The sequence below is a fragment of the Sander lucioperca genome, chromosome 15 (genome assembly GCF_008315115.2).
Source record: "Sander lucioperca isolate FBNREF2018 chromosome 15, SLUC_FBN_1.2, whole genome shotgun sequence".
Lineage (NCBI taxonomy): Eukaryota > Metazoa > Chordata > Actinopteri > Perciformes > Percidae > Sander > Sander lucioperca.
In genome coordinates, this window is record NC_050187.1 from 387826 (window position 1) to 406734 (window position 18909).

Sequence of the window (18909 nt, forward strand, 5' to 3'; positions counted from 1 at the left end):
GGTGTCTGTTCCCAAAGGGAAGAAAGAGTTGAACATGCAACTCACACCAAGTGGGTGGCCAACACTCTGACTCAAGCTCGTGGCTCCACATTGTCAGGTCTTCCTGACCCCTGTTGGGCAACGGAACAGAGCAGAGGGTAACTGAAATAGGAAGACTGTGACACGTCTCCGCCAACACAGTCTGCTTCAGCAAACACTGTAGATAATGTGCATCAAAGCTAGACTATGTGGAACAGCTAGTAAAAAGTGGCCTGAAGCTCTGAGCCATTTGAAAGGACAGAAGGAAAAGTGCATTTGTGTGCACAGGAATCCCTTTATAAACCAAGCTACTCAAGTAGAGCTGGGCGATATGGAGGAAAAAAAAAAAAATCACAATATTTTTTTACCAAATACCTCGATGGAGGTTTGTGCGTTCACTAAATATTTACACAATGACATTTTTGACAAATAATCAGTACCGTGCATATAATAACTAAGTGGGTTAATGCAAAAAAACAGCCAGAACCGTCTGGTTAAGTCAGAAAATGACATCACTTTACTGTAATGTAGCCTGTGAAACCAGGAAAAGAACACGATTAACATTACGATATGACAATATCCAAAGTTTAGGATGATATCTGGCTTCATATATCGATATAATATTGATATATTGCCCAGAACTTTACTCAAGTAACTCTGAGTTGATATATTCTGTGTGGACATCCTAACTGAGTAAGGAAATGCAGAAAAATATGTCTTACGTCTATTTGAAACATATGACTCCTGTCATTTTAGTTTTTAATTATTACAAAACCTTATTATATAAACCATATTGGAGGTGTTGGTATCTCTACTGACTGGCCAATAAGAGTCACAGAGGCTAAAAGCTTAAGAGCATTTTGTTTGCTGGACCCTTACAGTGAAAACATTAAGTGTTTCAGCTTGTGTATGCCCTCAAATACAATGAAAAAGGTAAGGCGTTACGTTTTATATGCCTTCCTGTTACAAAATAATTGTTGCTGTGATATTGACATCTTAAAATATTATATATATATATAAAATATATTATATAATAGATAATAGATAGATAGATAATAGATAGATAGATAGATAGAGATATATAGTAGGGCTGTCTATCGATTAAAAAAGCCATAATGGTAAAATTAAATGATTTAATAATAATGTATAACAATAACTTATTTTACTAGTAAATTGCTGTTGAACGACAAAAACAACCACCAGGTGGGAAAAGGACATTTACAATAACTTCAAATGCACCACGAGGCTGTAGTTTACCAGTTTCATTGAACGCACCGTCTGTGTTGTTTTTCCGACGGCTAAAACACAGTCAAACTTTACACCGTTTAGAGTTAGCTGTCAGCATTTTAACTGTGTTTAATCAGTAAACACCAGCTACTAGCTAGCCGTAGGCTAACGTTAGCTGCTGTCGACATACTGTCTAAGGCTGTCGAGTATAGTGTTAACTAGCTAGCGGTAGGCTACCGTTAGCTGCTGTTGAGTGTAGTGTTAACTAGCTAGCGGTAGGCTACCGTTAGCTGCTGTCGAGTATAGTGTTAACTAGCTAGCGGTAGGCTAACGTTAGCTGCTGTTGAGTATAGTGTTAACTAGCTAGCGGTAGGCTACCGTTAGCTGCTGTTGAGTATAGTGTTAACTAGCTAGCGGCAGGCTAACGTTAGCTGCTGTTGAGTATAGTGTTAACTAGCGTCCCGTGCAGCGGTGTTTGTGTTGCCTGTATCGTCTTCAGAGCATCAGAGAGAAGAGCAGACATATCAGTGGCTCCAGATTTCGGTAGCCAGGGTTGGCAGGAAGAAGATTTTTACAAGTAAATGTTCCAGTTAATGATCCAGGCAGCACATTCTCATCTCCCTCCTTCATTTTACAGTCCAATGGTGGCTAGAACGGCTGGAATGGATTAATCTGCGTTATTTGTTTTAACGCGTTATTTTTTCTCAGATTAATTAATCGAAATGAACGCGTTATTTTGACAGCCCTAATCTATCTATCTATCTATCTATCTATCTATCTATCTATCTATCAAGGGTTAGGTGTAAATGTAGCCAGTGGCCTATGTATTTATCAAACATTCAGCTGCTGAAGGCTCATCCCTTCTTCATCTGGTCAGCATTCATAACTAGCAGGTAGTGAAGATGTGATGGGGTTGTGAAGATGGGAGCGTGGAGGAAAGATCATTATCGCAGAATCGTTGTTTTACCGACCGCCAATTCAGCTGCAGCGCTCTATTACCCCTGAGGTCAAGATAATAGTGAAACTATAAACCATTGGTCTGCCTGGTGATACTGAGAGCGGGATGGAGGCAGGGTTGATGATGTTAAGCTGGCCAATTCAGATGGACAGACAACAAGGGATGCAACAATCTGATATCCAGTACTGAAATCAAAGATGATGCCAATAAATGTTTAACTAATGGTATCATCTAGAGGTTATCCAATACACTTCTGATCTGTTCATGGCTGATACCTTTCTTATGATCTATGCAGGCGTAAACTCCCATAAACAAGCACTGTCAACATACACCATGGGTCTAAATAACACACAAATTATGGCTAAATCAGAGGATTATTATTCTTGATGGTGAAGCCATCACAGCTGAATTAAGCATTAAAACACCTTGAGTCTGGGGCTTGATGGATTTTGGCTGTTGGTAACCATTTTGTGTAGTCTGGTTGGTCCTGCACAAAAACAATCAACAACAAAAAAGAAAAGAAAAAAAGATTTGGCCACTGAGACAATGGAGAGTAGCGAGGTTGGTGGTGCCACCAATATATTTCACAGTACTGTAGCATATTTCACAATAATTACAGTTTCAGGATTTCAGTGTTGTTCATATGTTTCTTTAGCCTGACAAACCAGACCCACATCCAGATGTTGGGTCTGGGAACTCCCCATTGGCAGGGCTCAATCCGAGGGGCGGGATAAACGGTTGTCTTTCAAATTCCCTCTGCACGCAATAGGATAGCGCTACAACCAACCAGAGCAACGCTAGTTGATGGATTAAACGTATCCGGTCGGCAAAACTCCAAACACATCTTCCTTTTTTAAGAAGGACTTCAGTGCTTAACTCCAAGTCTTCCAGAGTCGTGGCTAAAGCCGATTCCAAAGACCGCTGTTCGTCAGCAGCAGCAGCCATCTTCTTTGTTTTCAAGTAACAGGGAATTCACGCGGAACCGTCGCAACTCTGCCGTCCTTATGTTAAGCCCGCCCACAGACTCTATATACGATGTGATTGGCCTGACCATAACTTGTTTTTTTCAGCTCGTAAGCCAACGGAGAATTGCTAGACCACCCTGGCTGCAAATTACATTTGCTGCCGCCAGGGTGGTCTAGATTTCTAGGCTAGTGTTCTTCAATGTGTAAACAAAACAATACATCTTTTGGGTTTCTTAGTCAACTCTTAGTCTTGTCTGTAGTCAACTGATAGTTGAATCATATTCTTTTCATTTGCAAAATTGGCTTGCATTTTTTCCACACAGACAAAAAAGTCAATATGCACCCGGCGCCACCAGTTGGCAGTTGTATTTTTGCCCACTCCATTTAAGATGTATATAGAAAAATAGACAGAACAGACGTTGCTTTTCATAGTGGTAAACAGAACTTCTGGCCCTAATTAAATTTCCACCAAGTGTAGCAATCCACAGACAGAAGGGAAACAAAAGAGTGAAGCGACACTTAATGAGAACAACCTTTCATAAATTTCAAAACATATTTAGCGCTCTACTAACCCTAACCCTAATACATGTATTACAAAATAGGCGTTATATCATGATTTACTGGGAGAAACAAAGCAATTCTATGTGAAATGTAGACATTCAGCACCCCCATATAGCCAAATGGAACAATCAGAATGAGATTGGCAGTCGAAACCGACTCCTTAGATCAAATAGCAGAATAGTCTACTATTTGGGCCACCCCTAGTAATCTCAAAATCTTTTTTTTTTTTAGATTATTTTTTGGGCTTTTCCACCTTTAATGGATAGGACAGCTAGGTGAGAAAGGGGAGAGAGAGGGGGAAGACATGCAGGAAATCATCACAGGTCGGACTCAAACCCTGGACCTCTGCGTCGAGGCATAAGCCTCTCAGTATATGTGCGCCTGCTCTACCACTGAGCCAACCTGGCCATGTAATCTCAAAATCTTTAATGTTTGGACTATTGGTCTAAAAAAAAAAAAAAAAAAAGACATCCAAACATGTCACAGTGGGCTTTGGGAAAATATGATGTTTCACAATTATTTTTCAGAAGAAAGGAAAACAAATGGTTAGTTGGAGCCCTCCTGCCCTAGTTATCCTATCACCAATGGTTAACTAGTGGGTTCTGTTAAGCCATGGTCATTAAGAGGTGATAGTCTCAAAAGACTACAAAAGGAAAACTTTTTTGGATGTGTAAGCTGAATGCCACAGTCTATTCTGGCCTTAATTTTTGAAATTGATTTTTTACTTTTTTGTATAAAAACCTAAGTAAAAAGAAGAACACTATAAAGACAATGTCTTCATAGTGTTCACTTCTTTTTACACTAAATTTGGCTCTGATCTATGGTTGTCTATTGTAAACCTGTAACTCTTGAAGAGCAGTTCAATCCTGCTGTTTGTCGGTGATTATTTGCTGTGGCAAGAAGAGCATGCAGAATGGAGTTTGAGACATAAATGGCATTAATCAAGCATGAACAATGCCACACTGTCTCAGTTAATTAGCTCTTAAAGCCTGTTTAAGTCATTATGAATGTTGAGGTCTGTTTACTAAGCTGTTATGATGTCAACATCAAAACAATAATTGTGATACCTGTCCAGCAGGCACCGCCCTGTTGACTTCCAAACTAAATGGATCTTGTACATACAAGGCATTATCCTGGGCTTATGGCTGAAGGAGCACATTTGAGCCCACCTGAACAGAAATAAAACCCAAGGATGATGTGAGGGAGAGAGAAGGAGAGAGACATGAGAGTGAGTCATAATGCTGGGAGAAATGAGCTGACCGGATCAGACATTGACAGACATACACAACAATTCAGCATGGAGCTGGCAGAAACTAACCAAAAGTAACTAAACTTGGTGCTAACGTAGATCGTGATGTAGATTTCACAAAGCAGAGGAGCAGAGGGTATAGCACAGAGAGGTATAATTAGGAAATAAAAAGGCAAGAAAAGTGTGTATGTGTATGTGTGTGTGTGTGTGTGTGTGTGTGTGTGTGGGGGGGGGGGGGGGGTTAAAGGCAAAAGAAGAGCAAAGACAGCTCAGCAGGCATTTGGAGATAAATATCAAACTGCACGCACAGACCCCCACATCTTCCCACTGCCTCTCCCTTTGTCTTCCACCCAACCTCAACCACTTTATTTCCCAGCTGCCTATTGCTGCCCTCTCCTCCTCCTGCACTCCTCCCCTCTCCCCAGGTCTGCCAGAATAACAGCAGCTCATGATGGGCTCGACTGAACTGAGAGCAGAGTGCTACGGTGGGGCTGAATTCACCTCCTTTTTTGTTTTTGTGTTTTTTAGGCGGTAGCTGCACGGGTGTGTGCTCCACCAGCCCCCACAGCAGTGGGAGAGAAGACAACAGTAAGCATGAGTAATGTCGTTTACCCCTCCCTCCTCCTCCCCTCTACCTCCCTCTCCCCCCTGTCGTTCTCCTTCATTGCCACGGCCATCAGAATCCGTCCTCCCTCCCTCGCCATCATTCTGCTTGGTTATGCAATGCACATTCCTCCCACGGAGACTAACTGGCGTTGGAGACCTAGCGTAACACTGCTGTCACTGGCAGTAGATGTAGATCCATTTTGCCATGGCGACTGTCTGCTGCTGCCTTTGCCTCTCTACAGACGTCTGCTCCATGGGATTTTACAGCTTTTTCTCCTCTTCTGGAATATCACATGCCAGACTCTACTAATTCAGGGACGTGCCCATTCTTACCTAGCTCAGCGGAGGCTGGGTGTCACCGAGACATTATCAACTAATCCACAGACATAATCATGCACAGTGTTGGCATGGGGGCTTCAGTGATGGGCAAGAGGCTTTTTTGAAAGGCACTAATTGCACTGTTCCCCAGAGGAGTAGCAAGCAAGAGGAAGGGACACTACAGAACGAGGGTGTGTGTAGATTTACTGATAAGCTGGGGAGGGAGGTTGAGACGTTGTGTGGAGGAGTTTCGGAAAAGGAGTGACAGGGAACTCAAGAGAGAAAGTAGACAGAAAGGATGGGAGGAACGGTAGGGGCAAATGGGGAGAGGGTATCTCCTCGCCCCTCAAAAGAGGCTGCTAGTGCTTTAGCAGCAGAAATGTAAATCCGCTGATAAAAACAGACTACAAAGACTTGTGAGGGGGAACTTAATCAAAAGGGAAGTTGGGGGGGGGGTGGGTTGCTGAACCTGAGAGGTGGCGCTATTAACTGGAGGAGTGGAGAAGTGACACAAGAAGGTTTTCACTGGAAGCGCTGCTGAGCACGGCAAAGTCACCGTGGCACTGCTACCTCCTATTCCTCTCTCCGTCACTTTGTCTGTCGCTCGCAGGCACTGGGACTGTGGCTACATAGCCATTCTCTCCCCCCTTCTCCCTCTCTCCACATGTAGCATGCCTTTAACGCCATGGTTTTCCACTGAAGATCCCAAAAGCATGCTGGATTATGGCGTCTTACACCTTAGACGCCTTAGGGTAAGCCACTTTTTCTTTATACCGTCGTTTATGTCTTGAATTCCAGTGAATTTAGTAACATCTATACTGCATGTTGACATGAGAGTTCAAGGGGATGAGCACGATTGTATTCCATTCCCATATGAGCCTGAGCCAAGAATGATCCTGTTTACCTTTTTGCTCACACATTTCTCTTGGAGACAACACCATCTCCTGCTCCTTACCTTCTAAGACTCATCCATAGGGAAGGTGGGAATTGTGCTTAGAATAACTACTTACAAGGACCTGGGGTGAGGGGTGGTTAATCATTAATGGCATGTGAAAAGAGGTGAGGGTGTAAGGGGGCTCCAAATGGCAGCAATAAATCATGCTTATTTTGACATGGGTGAACGCCACTGAGCGTTACTGGTGGTAATTTAACAGTTTGATTGCAGATAATCCCAGGATGAGGCTGAGTGAGAGCTGACTACGAGCTCGCTGTTGTCAAGCAGCTTGGCTTTAAGCTATGACAGCTCATAAACACTGGTGTTCACAGACTAATCTCCTCTCCGCTCTGCATGGCCATTGTTTGGTTTGATTAACGATTGATTTCCTTCTGGTGGGAGGATTACGTTGGCAGGGCTGCCCTTACCCAGAGCTGTTTCGAACTGTGATTTGTGCAAAAACTGGTAGATTAGCAGGAGGACAAAAGACGCAATGCTAAGCCTTGGAAGCAGCGTGCTAATTCAGACCTGAATTAGAACTTCTGTTGTTGCTTTCTATGCATGTGTGACAACTTCTGACATGGTCTCCATAATTTCATTTTATTCCAGATAAGTGTCCTCCTGCCAGGTTAGGTCAGCATCAGGATCATGGGCACCACAGTCATCACCCTTGAGGATGTGCAGGCACTGGAGGTCAAGGAGGAGCAGGAGGAGTCCATCTTGGCCATGTTAGGCATCATTGGCACATTCCTTAACCTCTTTGTAATTGTTGTTGTTTACATCTACACCACACTGTGAAGTGCCAAAGCATAAAGGACTGCCATCAGAAAAGACTTCCTCAAAAAAGGAGGAAGTGAGCAGTCTGGAAGGACAGGTCAATTAGAAAGTGACACGTGTTGGGTACAGTAGTGACATGAATATCTTCCCCAGAGAGAGGAGGAGGAAACTGGACAGACTGGATAAGGCTGAAGACAAAGAAGCCATACTGCCAAGTCACAGCCATGAGCCGGGGAGATAACAAAGGGCTGGAAAACATGGCAGAAACAGGGATATGCTGGGACCAGGGTGAGCAGAGCCAGATGGACATGAGCAAACACCCAGCCAGGACTGACCCCCCTGTGGCCTGATAGGAAATACAAACTTCCACTTGATCTCATTTTCTTGGACTGCTGAACTTACTGGAAAGATTAGCCAAACAAGACAGTCTTGTGGACAACACTGAGGCTTTCCATTTATTTGTACTTATTTTTTAAGTTGGTGGGATTGTAATTGCTACTGGCATTGAATGGCTTTTAGGCAACATGATTAAAAGCAGAGAGAGAAGTAAGAGATGCTGAGAAGCTTCCCTGAAGACACTATTTGCCACCATATCCAATAGTGGTCTACCTATATGGGTTTTTCAATGGCCGATGCCAATATTTAGAGAGCAGGGCGGTGAATGGCCGATATTTAATGCTGATATCATGTTGATGTTTTTTTGCATCTGATAAAATAAAACAATTTAATAATAATAACAAACGAGACACAACATTGTTGAACTTAAATGAATATTATATAAGTTATTGTTCGCATTGTATCTGTTTAGTTGTAGCGTAACTCGCAGCATAGTTCTGAAAACTGACAAACATTTTGAAAATGTTCAGTTACACCTCGAGCCCTGTGAGTTAGTTTAACTGGTTGAAGGCTACCGTGACGCTGAAGTCTGCCCGTACAATGGAGAGACTGACACAAGGGGGAGCGCTAACTTTGTTCTGCAGCAGCCACACTGACAAGGCTGCTTGCAGATATGTCTGCCTTGTGAACACAGGCATTTGCCGATGCAGATTATGTAAAAATGGCATTAATCAGCCAGATTAATCGGCCATTAACTAATATCTAATCAGTCTTCGGGCAAAAAATGTTTGACTGTAACTTCAGGGTCCCTAGTTCCCTTGCCAAGAAACGTGGCTCTGGGCAGTACTGTCATCACCAAAAATACCTGCCGTTTTAAAAATGCCCTCAACCCACAAATAATGACCATCAACAATACACCAATTTCTATTTAGGAAAAAATGTGCAACAACTCATGTTGAGGATGAATTTCAAGAAATGTTACTTTAAGAAACCTCCAAAATGTGAAAACCCTAAAAAGGGGAGATGTTTTTTAATAAAAAGAGCACTGTTACATCAGCAAGAAATAAAAGAATGAGATTAACTTGTCATTAAATCATGTAGCTGATTTACATGTAAGATGAAACCGGGCCTATCCTTCTATTCTGCATCTCTGTCCATATTTTGAAGTTCCTGAGTGGGAGGGGGGGTTGGAAGATTCTCTTGATTGATTTGTTCATGTTTATTACTGGGTAGTGTCACCAATCCTTTTCGTGTATCAAAAAGGCTTTTTATATACAGTATATTTGAATAAAGTCTAGATGTATTGTGCAATAGGGGATATTTAAACAATAAACATCAAAGCATATCAATAAGGATATCCTTGAGCCTTATCTGTGAGAAAGCCCAAACAGTGAGTGTGAAAGGATAACCGCGAAAGAGGGAGGATCATCACAGGGGTTATTTAATTACATATGCAGCAGTAGGAGTCATGCTTTAATGAAAAGTTAGGCTTCTCAGAAGCCGATTGGGAATCAGAAGGCATCTTTATGGTTGTATGTTCGTAATCGTATAAAAAAAGGTTTGCCCCTGCTGGCTGATGCATGCTACATCCCAACTGAAAGCCACAGACAGGGAGAAGAAGCACACCATGACTTTGGTAATTACAATGATGATCACTGGTGGTGGCACCCCACCTCCTACCCCCACTCACTTGAAAGAGCCTACCTACCCATTTCAACTGGAAGGAGAAAAGCCTGTGGTAATAAAAACAACATTTCCACGGGTGAGCAGCAATAAATTACAAATCCACAGGGAAGAAGTGGTAATGAATGAAGGTGTGTTTGAGTCTGTACATAGAACTCCTTTTCTGTGCATGAGGTCAAGCACTTCTGTCAAAAACATTCTTTTCTTACCAGGCTGCGTAATCTCTGAAATTGTAAATGAAAAATTGAACAAATAATCCGAAGCCTTTACTAATGAAACCCCACTGTTCACACAGACACACTTATTCAACGGCAGGGGAGCTCCGTAAACACACCAACGGCTGTCCAGCAGTGCACGGATCGCCTTCTGTTCCCCATGGTCTCTATCACATCTGGAGTGATGAATCATTACCAACCACCCTCCAACAAGCCAGTCATGTTCAGATTACCCTCCAACATCATGCGCACGCCCACTCAACATGATTGATGGACCAAAATAGCCATTACCTAAGTGGTGTCGCCTGCTGCTGCTGAGATTTACTTTAAATCTTAAAAAGGACAATCAAGGTGCCGAATGGAAGGGATGTAATGCTAAATATAATACAAACATAAAAAAATCCCACATCAGATCTAGAAACCAATTAGTGTCAAACAAAACACGCAAGAAATTAATTCTTCAATTAAGATAAATTAGTACTGTGGTGACATTCAAAGGTATTACCTGCTCTAATGGCTTAGCTTCCTGTGATGGAGTGCCAAGCGACGGTGGGAAACTGTAATGTATCCCAAAAGGCTTAGCCAAGGCACAGATGATTAATGTGGAGCTACGCTGATGGGGCTGAAGGGGGAACAGCAGCTAGAAATAAAGGCCTGAGTGCTGGTAGGCAAGGTAAGACTAAAGGGCAAATAAAAAGTGTTGGTGGTAGTTGGGAGAAATGAGGCTCCAGGTAGGAGGGCTTTATTTCTCTAAGGGAGGTGGGGTGATAATGGTGTTGCAGTGAATTTAATCCCGTCTAGAGAGACCAAGTGTTTGATCCCCCCACACCTACGTCAGTGTTAACTACAGACCTGAACTATTAATTGTCAAGTTCCTTGGTTCTCTTGTGTTTAAGGCTACATCTACACTTTTATGTTTTGGTTAAAAATTGAATATTTTTTTCTACATTTACGCCTCGTCATTGCTGCAAGATGATAAATCCCTGCTCTTACTTTTCACAAATGTTGTTCTTTCTCCAAAGTATTTTCTGTGTTTTCAACTTCTACATCCATGATTTTCAACCACAGAGTAACGTCAGACAATCTGCTTCCTGTTTACACCTGGTGTATCTGAATGGTTATGTGATATGCGTTGTCATTTCTGATACAGAGCCTAAAAGGCTTGTGTGAACGGAGATCGTTTTTGTTTCAAAATGCCATTTAAAAGTGAAAACGTATTAGTGCTGATGTAGCCTAAACTGGGTCAGAGTATTTGTGTACAAAGAGCTCTGGTTTCTGAGTTTTACCAGCTCTGTGGGGTGCTTGAGAGGTGTCAGGAGTAATGGAACAATTTCAGCTTTTGTGCTCACCTGATTGATACGAACCGACTTACACCAATGTACACTTCTACTTAGAAAGCCAACAGGGTGTATGGTTGAGTAAAGAAGAGCAGGTTTATTCAGGGATTTCTGTTCCTCAGGGAGCTCAGGAGCCTCCTGATCTCCACAGATCTGAAGGAGGCAGCTTATTGTGAGAGTTCAAAAAAATCCTATTACAATACAGTATCAGTCAAAACTTTGGACACGCTTTCCCATTCAAGTGAATGAGAAAGTGTGTCCAAACTATTGACTGGTACTGTATATTGCCCAATATTTGTTACACAACATCTTGTTTGTTTTACATGAACACAAATTACAAAAACATATTTGGTATGGATCCCGTATGTTTGGTAGATTTGCGGTGAGTGGGTCATTTTATAGTTTAAAAATACATCTGTCAGTAATCTCTGGTAGACAAACTATGTGATGGTGACACGGTTTCTTAACATAGGTTTCCCACTTTTGCATTTGTTTTTACACATTAGCCATATTATGCAAACATAGAATATATCTGTGATAAGCTAATATCTGCAGATAATTTGGGCTGCTGATTATTAAAGGGTCAGGCTCTAGTGGAAATCTTATATCAAATTTAGAACAAACTAACCAGAGATGGTGATATGTGTGCTCAAAAGCAAAGGCAACAACATGGCGTCACTCTTTTTCTGACCAGCCATGCAAACTGCAACCAATGCAGACGATAACATGTACACACACTCCATTAAACAGAAGCTCTTCTTCTTTTACCCACTACCAGCAATTTGGAGAAGCAGGCAGGCTGTCAGGTCAGGTGACATTTATTGACAGCTCAGAGCTTCTGGGCAACTGGCTCTCATACATAAGGTGGTCCGATGCCTCCACATTTCATTCCACTGAATGCATCATGACTAATTAGCTACATGCAACGAGCTAGTTAGCACAGAAGTATGGCATTTGTTATTGAATTGAGTGGTAAATGCATAGCTTTTAAAAAGAAAAATGTGTCATCAGTAAGGCTATGCTTCAACAGAGCATGTGGTGATACATAATCAAACAAGGGGCTATTAACTTCATATAGCACTCACACACATGTAACTGTGTGTCAGGGGCATTTACCAGATAATGAGGACCAATTACAACACTCACAATGCTTTTTATCAGCTGTTATTTAATTATGAGACCAGGGGCATATTAGCATACACTAGCATGCACACAGAGATACTCCAAGAGCATTAGGCACAAAGAGGTGGCACACATTCAGCTGCAACTGGCTCTGGGCTGACAAGCCACAGCACACAGTGGTAATGGGAGGGTAGAAACACTGACGCTAAGATCTGCAGGTCTCTTACTGCATGGAATCAGTTCTATCCAAACTCAACACAGAGAACAAATGGAAACTGCTAGGAATAGTTCTCTGGATAATGACTGCATTAGGATTTCACCCCTGGATCACTACAGCTGTAGCTAGGGGTGGGAATCACCAGAGGCCTCACATTACGATATCATCACGATACCATATTATTGCGATTTTAAACATATTGCAATATTCTGCGATATATTGAAATGCATTTCCTTTTTTCCAACTTCAGATTTTATAGCTCAGCCACCTAAAACAGATAGCTGGATAGTTGGCTTGGCTATGTGGCTGCATTCATATGCGAGAGAGAAAAGCTGCAGTAGTTTGACAAATGAATCTCAATTTATAGGTTGAGTTGACTCAATCTTGAGATAAGATTATTTTGTCAAAAGAGATAGAAGTTTAACTCATTGAGAGTCAGCCAAAATTGTAGTAGTAGTTTGACCCGAAAAAAAAGTGTGTCTTAACTCAAGGTCCATTACTAGCTTGTATGAAAAGCTTTTAACCACATCACAGTGTCTACACTAGAGTATGGAGCTGATGAGATGAAGTTGAAAGCGTCAGAAAAAGCAAGTAAGTGGACCTTGAGTTAATTCCTGTTAACTTTGTTTCCCGTTTACATTATTGGAGGAAAGTTCTACTAAAATTGTTTAGAGAAATAAGCTTCAAAAAAAAATCTAACAGAATCAGATGCCATTTCCTTTTCCATATTGCACACCCTCCTGGTAATGGACTAAAGTACTGTTTGTGGTTTGTTCCTTTGCTCACTCTGTGGCTTAAATGTGACAACCATGAGAGAGTAGTTTTAAGCTCCGCTGCAGCCAGACTACAAAGGGTCAGCCCAGCACCAATAACCAGCAGGTCCCTGAGGAGCCAAGGCAGGATAGAAGCAGTGGACTGACCTGACCGGTGCTGAACCCCATTGTGTACCGAGAGCTCTGCTGCTCAGCCAGAGGTCTGACTGACTGAAGGATTACTGAGCATGTGCAAAATAACGCTGGTTACAGCTGCACCACACAACTTACACCTACACAGCATTGAACCCACAGAGTTAAAGATATACGGATCATATTGTACTGCACTGAGACAACAAGCTCTTATTAAAGACTCCACACTCCTACATCACTCTGAAAAAACCTTTGAGAACACTAATTACAACAAAACTATGACATGACAAGAACTAATCAAAGTGGAAGGACTAGTCTTTTCATTCTTGAGTATGAAAAAAAAAAATGATTGGATGGTGTCTCAGTTTAAACGTATACTACTGGGACTTGAGTGGGATTTAACAGTAAGACATGCACTGCCTCAGCCTCAGATGCTGTAGCTCCATCTGCTGTTTCTTTTAGCCACAAACCACCATCCACACACACAAAGAGAGAGAGAGAGAGACAGAGAGAGAGACAGAGAGAGGGAGGGAGATACAGAGAGAGAGAGAGAGACAGAGAGAGGGAGGGAGAGACAGAGAGAGAGAGAGAGACAGAGAGAGGGAGGGAGAGACAGAGAGAGAGAGAGAGGGAGGGAGGGGGAGAGAGAGAGAGAGAGAGAGAGAGAGAGAGAGAGAGAGAGACAGAGAGAGAGAGAGAAATTGAAAATTGAAATTGAGAGACACAGAGAGAGCTGCTGTATATGGAGCATGTCCCCCTACAGGTTTGGGCTGAGCCCCGAATGTTTATAACATCTGGCTCCGCCCCTGCACACACATGCTTAAAAGCACCCAGGAAAACACACACACACACACACACACACACCTATAATCCAGAACTAGAGAGGCTATGCAGTTATCATTGAGATCAAAGACCAGAGTCATCCAAATCCACTATGGCAGCATCAAAGGCCACCAGCTGGCAGCACCTCATTTCATGAGCAGAAATCCACAGACAACAAGATTCAGACAATTTCAGCAACAGATGAATATCAGTGGGTCTAATCATTTGATGTGATGAGGACAGTAATGGAACAAAGAAAAAACAGGTGTGTGCATGCTGCTGCCATCTTTATTAATATGACTTAATGACGAACCTCCTCCACCATCTTAGACAGCTCCTTTGGTCCACACCCTGGTCTCTCATATATTGGCTGAAGTTACATAGAAATAATAAAAGACCATGGTGGGGAATGGAAGTCTTTTGAATACCAGTGGCATGTTATGTTTTCACAAAACATTTTCCATAAACCATTTTCTGCCATGATGCAAAGAACATCTTTTTCTCCAGTAACCATTCACTTGTTTCATGTTGTGCCATTGCCAGATTCCATGACAATGCTTTGGCTCTGTTTGATAGGGGGGACACCCACAGGCCCAGATCAGTTAGCTAAAGGTGTCACACATACCTGGAAATTCCAACTCTCTTTTTGGTACTAAACCCCTTTAGCTCTTTCTTGGTTATTGATTAGCCATCGAGCAAGCTAACTCCCACCAATAACAACATAACATTACACCCAAAAATGACAGGCGCATGGCTGTAATGAGCACTTGACCGTTGCTTGATCAGATTTTGAGAGCCACCCATAAATGACCTAAATACGTGCTCTGTGACCACTCTATTCTATTGAATTACACAGTTTTAAAGCATTTCTGATTAGCCAACCAGTGGAACCCAATGTATAATGCGGTGTTCTCAGCCTTGCTAGATGTGTCTTACCCTTCATATGTGAAAACAGGGAACCTACCTGAGTCGTTGCGTAGGTAGGAGGACATGGCAGGGATGAGGCAGGACTGACTCAACAGCTCCTGCAGCACAGCTGGCAGCGCCGAGCTGTTCTGGGCTCTGCTGTCTGCTGAAGAGCCATCAGCACTGTGGGGGCTGCTGGAGCCTGCTGGGTTGATATAACTTGCCAAGACCTAGTGATCCAAAACAATGTAGACATCCTGTAAGACCAATTACGAATAAAACTGGTCCACCTTGTTTAAATTGACACACGTAAGTCCAGATTTTACATGACCTGCTCTGGAGTAGGACCAAACTGGGACAGTCTCTGTCTCTGACCATGCTGTCACCATTGTACACTTGGCTACGGACCAAATACTAACTCTCTGTTCAGGACAAATTGACCTTTATCGTAATGAAGACATTTGAGGTAATTTTGTTCAGAAGGCAAATATAGCAGTGCCCATATTAAGGGCATGGTTCAAGTTGTGGCATGCCATAGGGATCCAAACTCTTTGGAAAGTAATCACCTGCAACATGCTCAAAGCCTGGGAGTAAGCACTGCCAGAGAGGCAGATTTCAGGGCCACAAAGACCCAAAAGGCAATTCAGCTGCTCAGCAAGATAACCAGGGAAATATAGACACAATAATGTTGTTTGTATTATAACACAATGTGTTGATGGGCTAATTTGAAAGTCCTAAGTAAAGCTAAAGGGTCACCATATTTCTACAAATCTTGATTTAAAAACTATGTGACATTGATGGGTAGACTTGCCTGCAGAAGACAGGTGACGTGCTCCTCTTCTAGCCGTTGTTTGGTGAGGGCCTGCTCCACGTCCCAGCCTGAGGCGGTGGATCCAGTCCCAAAACCAGTTCCTTTAGCCCAGTACAGCTGCTGCTCCTCAGTGGTCCCCCCACCGTGACAACTGGATATCTGCGGCTGTCAACACAGACATAGACATGAGATAATGTACAGGGTTAGAAGGATGGGTCCAGGTTGGGGATTTCTGACCACTTCATTTATACTTTATTTTGGATATTTCCCTTCTATGTTTTTAAGGAAAGTGGCTGCCAGTGTATTAAAACTGTGGCTGTGTAATAACACAAAGGCTGCATTTGACTGGTATGTAAAATTTAACACTGCACACTGGCAACTATTGGAGAGAATAAAAGATACAGTAGGTATGTTCTCTGTTCTTGAATAACATTCATTAGCAAATGTGCTCCATTTGAAGCACATGGATGGGGGGTCTCAAGGACAGCCACCACCACAGTGACAAGTCTTTGGCTCACATTCAAGTCATCTGCCCCATGATCAACGTCCTCAGCTGTGACAACTCCATAAATCCACACAGGGGGGGGACAGGGCGCAAGCATGAGACTGGATATGTCACCACAACAACAAAACAAACGAGCCAGGCCTGGTTCAAAACATATATACCCTCTTTTAGGCAGGTTCTAGAAAATGGCTTCCCACAACCAAGCCAGCAAACGTCAGTTCATAAATGTTCGCAGCTCAACAACACAGACAGAGTTGTTCCCATACCAGTATCAAAACAGACTCTGATACTGCCTAAAAAGCTTATCTGATGCACTGATCAGATACCACGTGAAAACAACAACTTTAAAGTTGTTTCACCCAGATAATGTGTGTGTGTGTGTATATATGTGTATGTGTGTGTGTGTGTGTGTGTGTGTGTGTGTGTGTGTGTGTGTGTGTGTGTGTGTGTGTGTGCACGTGCGCACCTTACCTCAGACACACTGGTGCTGGCGTTGGGGTTGCGCGGGGCGTGGTGGCTGAGAGCCGACAGACAGGCCAGGATGAGGTGGATGGCCCCGATCTCCAGAGCCATGCGCCGTAGCAGAACGCCGTCATCAGTGGTCAGAGGAGTGCTGCTGAACAACGCTCGCAGCACGTGGAACGGCAGCGTGGGCAACACGTTGGCTGATGGAGACTGCAGGATATGACCTAAGAGGAGGCCGAAGCAGACAATTGAATTGAGAGACTCATTACCCTTTCCCTTTGTGTTTGTATCGGAAAGCTGTAGCAGGAAAAGTTAACGACACTAGTTTCCCTGTGCGTTTGTGACACACCAGAAAAAAAAACAGGCATGCTCGTCTTCTGGCAATGGGAAAGGAGGCTATCAGCTATTTTTAGCAGGTTTACCAGTGCTCCAAAAACCTGCATAGAGACACGCACATTTTGGTGGAAAAAGGGCATTTGAGCATATTGTTCTGGTTTGGTTTAAGAGGGATTTACTGTTAGTGCACCCAAGTTGAAATGCACAGTCAACATACTTAACACTGTGACAATTTCAATTCTGTATGAGAAAAACACTTGAATACATTAATCATGTTGTATAACATTAGGTGGAATGCATATTAAATTTCATCATCTGATGACAATGTAATTCTGCGATGTAATCGTTTTACTCTTTGTAGTGAGTGACCCATTTCTTGACACAGCAAGTTATTAAGTGTGAGTGTCTGCTTAAATGTTCAGAAACACCAGTTAGGTGAATAATGACAATTGTTATTCCTTATGTGCCTCTCTAGCTGCGGCCTGATGTGCTGTGTGACCAAGATGGAAAAATATTCTGACATCAATCACTAACAATGTATTCTCAGTACCAGCGAGAAATGTTGATATAAGATTCCTCTCAGACCATCTCACTCATTAGATTAGATGATATGAGCAGCAGTAGGGGCTGTTACAAAGTTGTACATACTAATATTTACGACAAGAGACACACAAGACCAGAGGATTAGGAGCTGTGGAATGTGTGTAATGTGCAGTGCTGTCAGACTTACTGCCCTCTCCATCGTCTGTGACGCCCAGCACCAGGCGCAGCAGACACTGGGCGTGCTTCCTCTCCTTCAGCAGCACCTCTGCATAGCCGGGCAGGCGCAGGAACAGGCCGAAGGCCGCCAGCGAGTGGGCCGGGATGGGGGACATGGTCTGCACCGAGGAGGATGATGACGAGGACGACTGAGACTGCTGCTTGTTGATGGGTGGAGGCTCGGCGGCGATGGATTCTGGTGCCTCGTACACCAGCTCGCCCGACTGCTCGATAGTTACCCACTCAAACTGGTCGCTGTCCTTGGGCTTCTCCTGTGTGGCCGAGGCCACCACCGGGGCGCTGACCTGTGAACGGCCATCCGGGAGAACAGAGGGTAACTTTGGCAAAGGTTACCGGGAATATGAGACAATGCTGAATTTAGGAAAGCAGGAACTTTGCAGTTTCATGATATGGCCAATTCAAGCCCGAGGGTGAGGAGGCTGGCTTCTCTACATACTATAACTATAAAATACTGTTCCACTTCATGTGTAACCAAAAATTACTGTCATTATTGATGAATCCGCCAATTATTTTCATGATTATTCATTTGGTCATAAAAAAAAAGTCAGAACATAGTAAGAAAAAGTCCATCATATTGTCCTAGAGCCCAAGATGAAATGTCTCCTAAACCCAAAGACATTCAGTTTACTATCACAGATGAAAATATTCACATTTAAGAAGCTACTGAGCTACAGATCCCAAACATTTATGTTATAGTTTTTAGGATTGTTAGGTCAAAATATGTTTTAATATCATCCTAACAAACAATCAGAATTTTTTTGTCAATTTGAGCACATTTGGTGTGCGAGAGCTGAACTGCAAATAACATGTCCTTCACTAATATATCTGTGACATCCTTAATTTTAACAAATACAAC

At 42.8% G+C, this 18909-nt stretch overlaps 1 protein-coding gene and 1 long non-coding RNA gene across 5 annotated transcripts in view; one reads left to right on the plus strand and one right to left on the minus strand.

Moving 5' to 3' along the window:
• Nucleotides 1–18909, minus strand: part of birc6 (baculoviral IAP repeat containing 6) — a 149237-nt gene that overhangs the window by 36338 nt on the left and 93990 nt on the right. For all 4 annotated transcript variants that reach the window (XM_035992589.1, XM_035992590.1, XM_031299978.2 and 1 more), the window contains 4 exons: nt 18004–18337; nt 16944–17161; nt 15968–16132; nt 15215–15386 (listed from right to left, as the gene is read on the minus strand). In XM_035992589.1, coding sequence (XP_035848482.1) covers nt 15215–15386; nt 15968–16132; nt 16944–17161; nt 18004–18337 — 889 coding nt within the window. The remainder of the gene's footprint in view (nt 1–15214; nt 15387–15967; nt 16133–16943; nt 17162–18003; nt 18338–18909) is intronic.
• LOC118493251 lies at nt 5463–8457 on the plus strand. The gene is made up of 2 exons (XR_004895247.1): nt 5463–6654; nt 7446–8457. It is a non-coding gene; the product is annotated as an uncharacterized LOC118493251 (long non-coding RNA).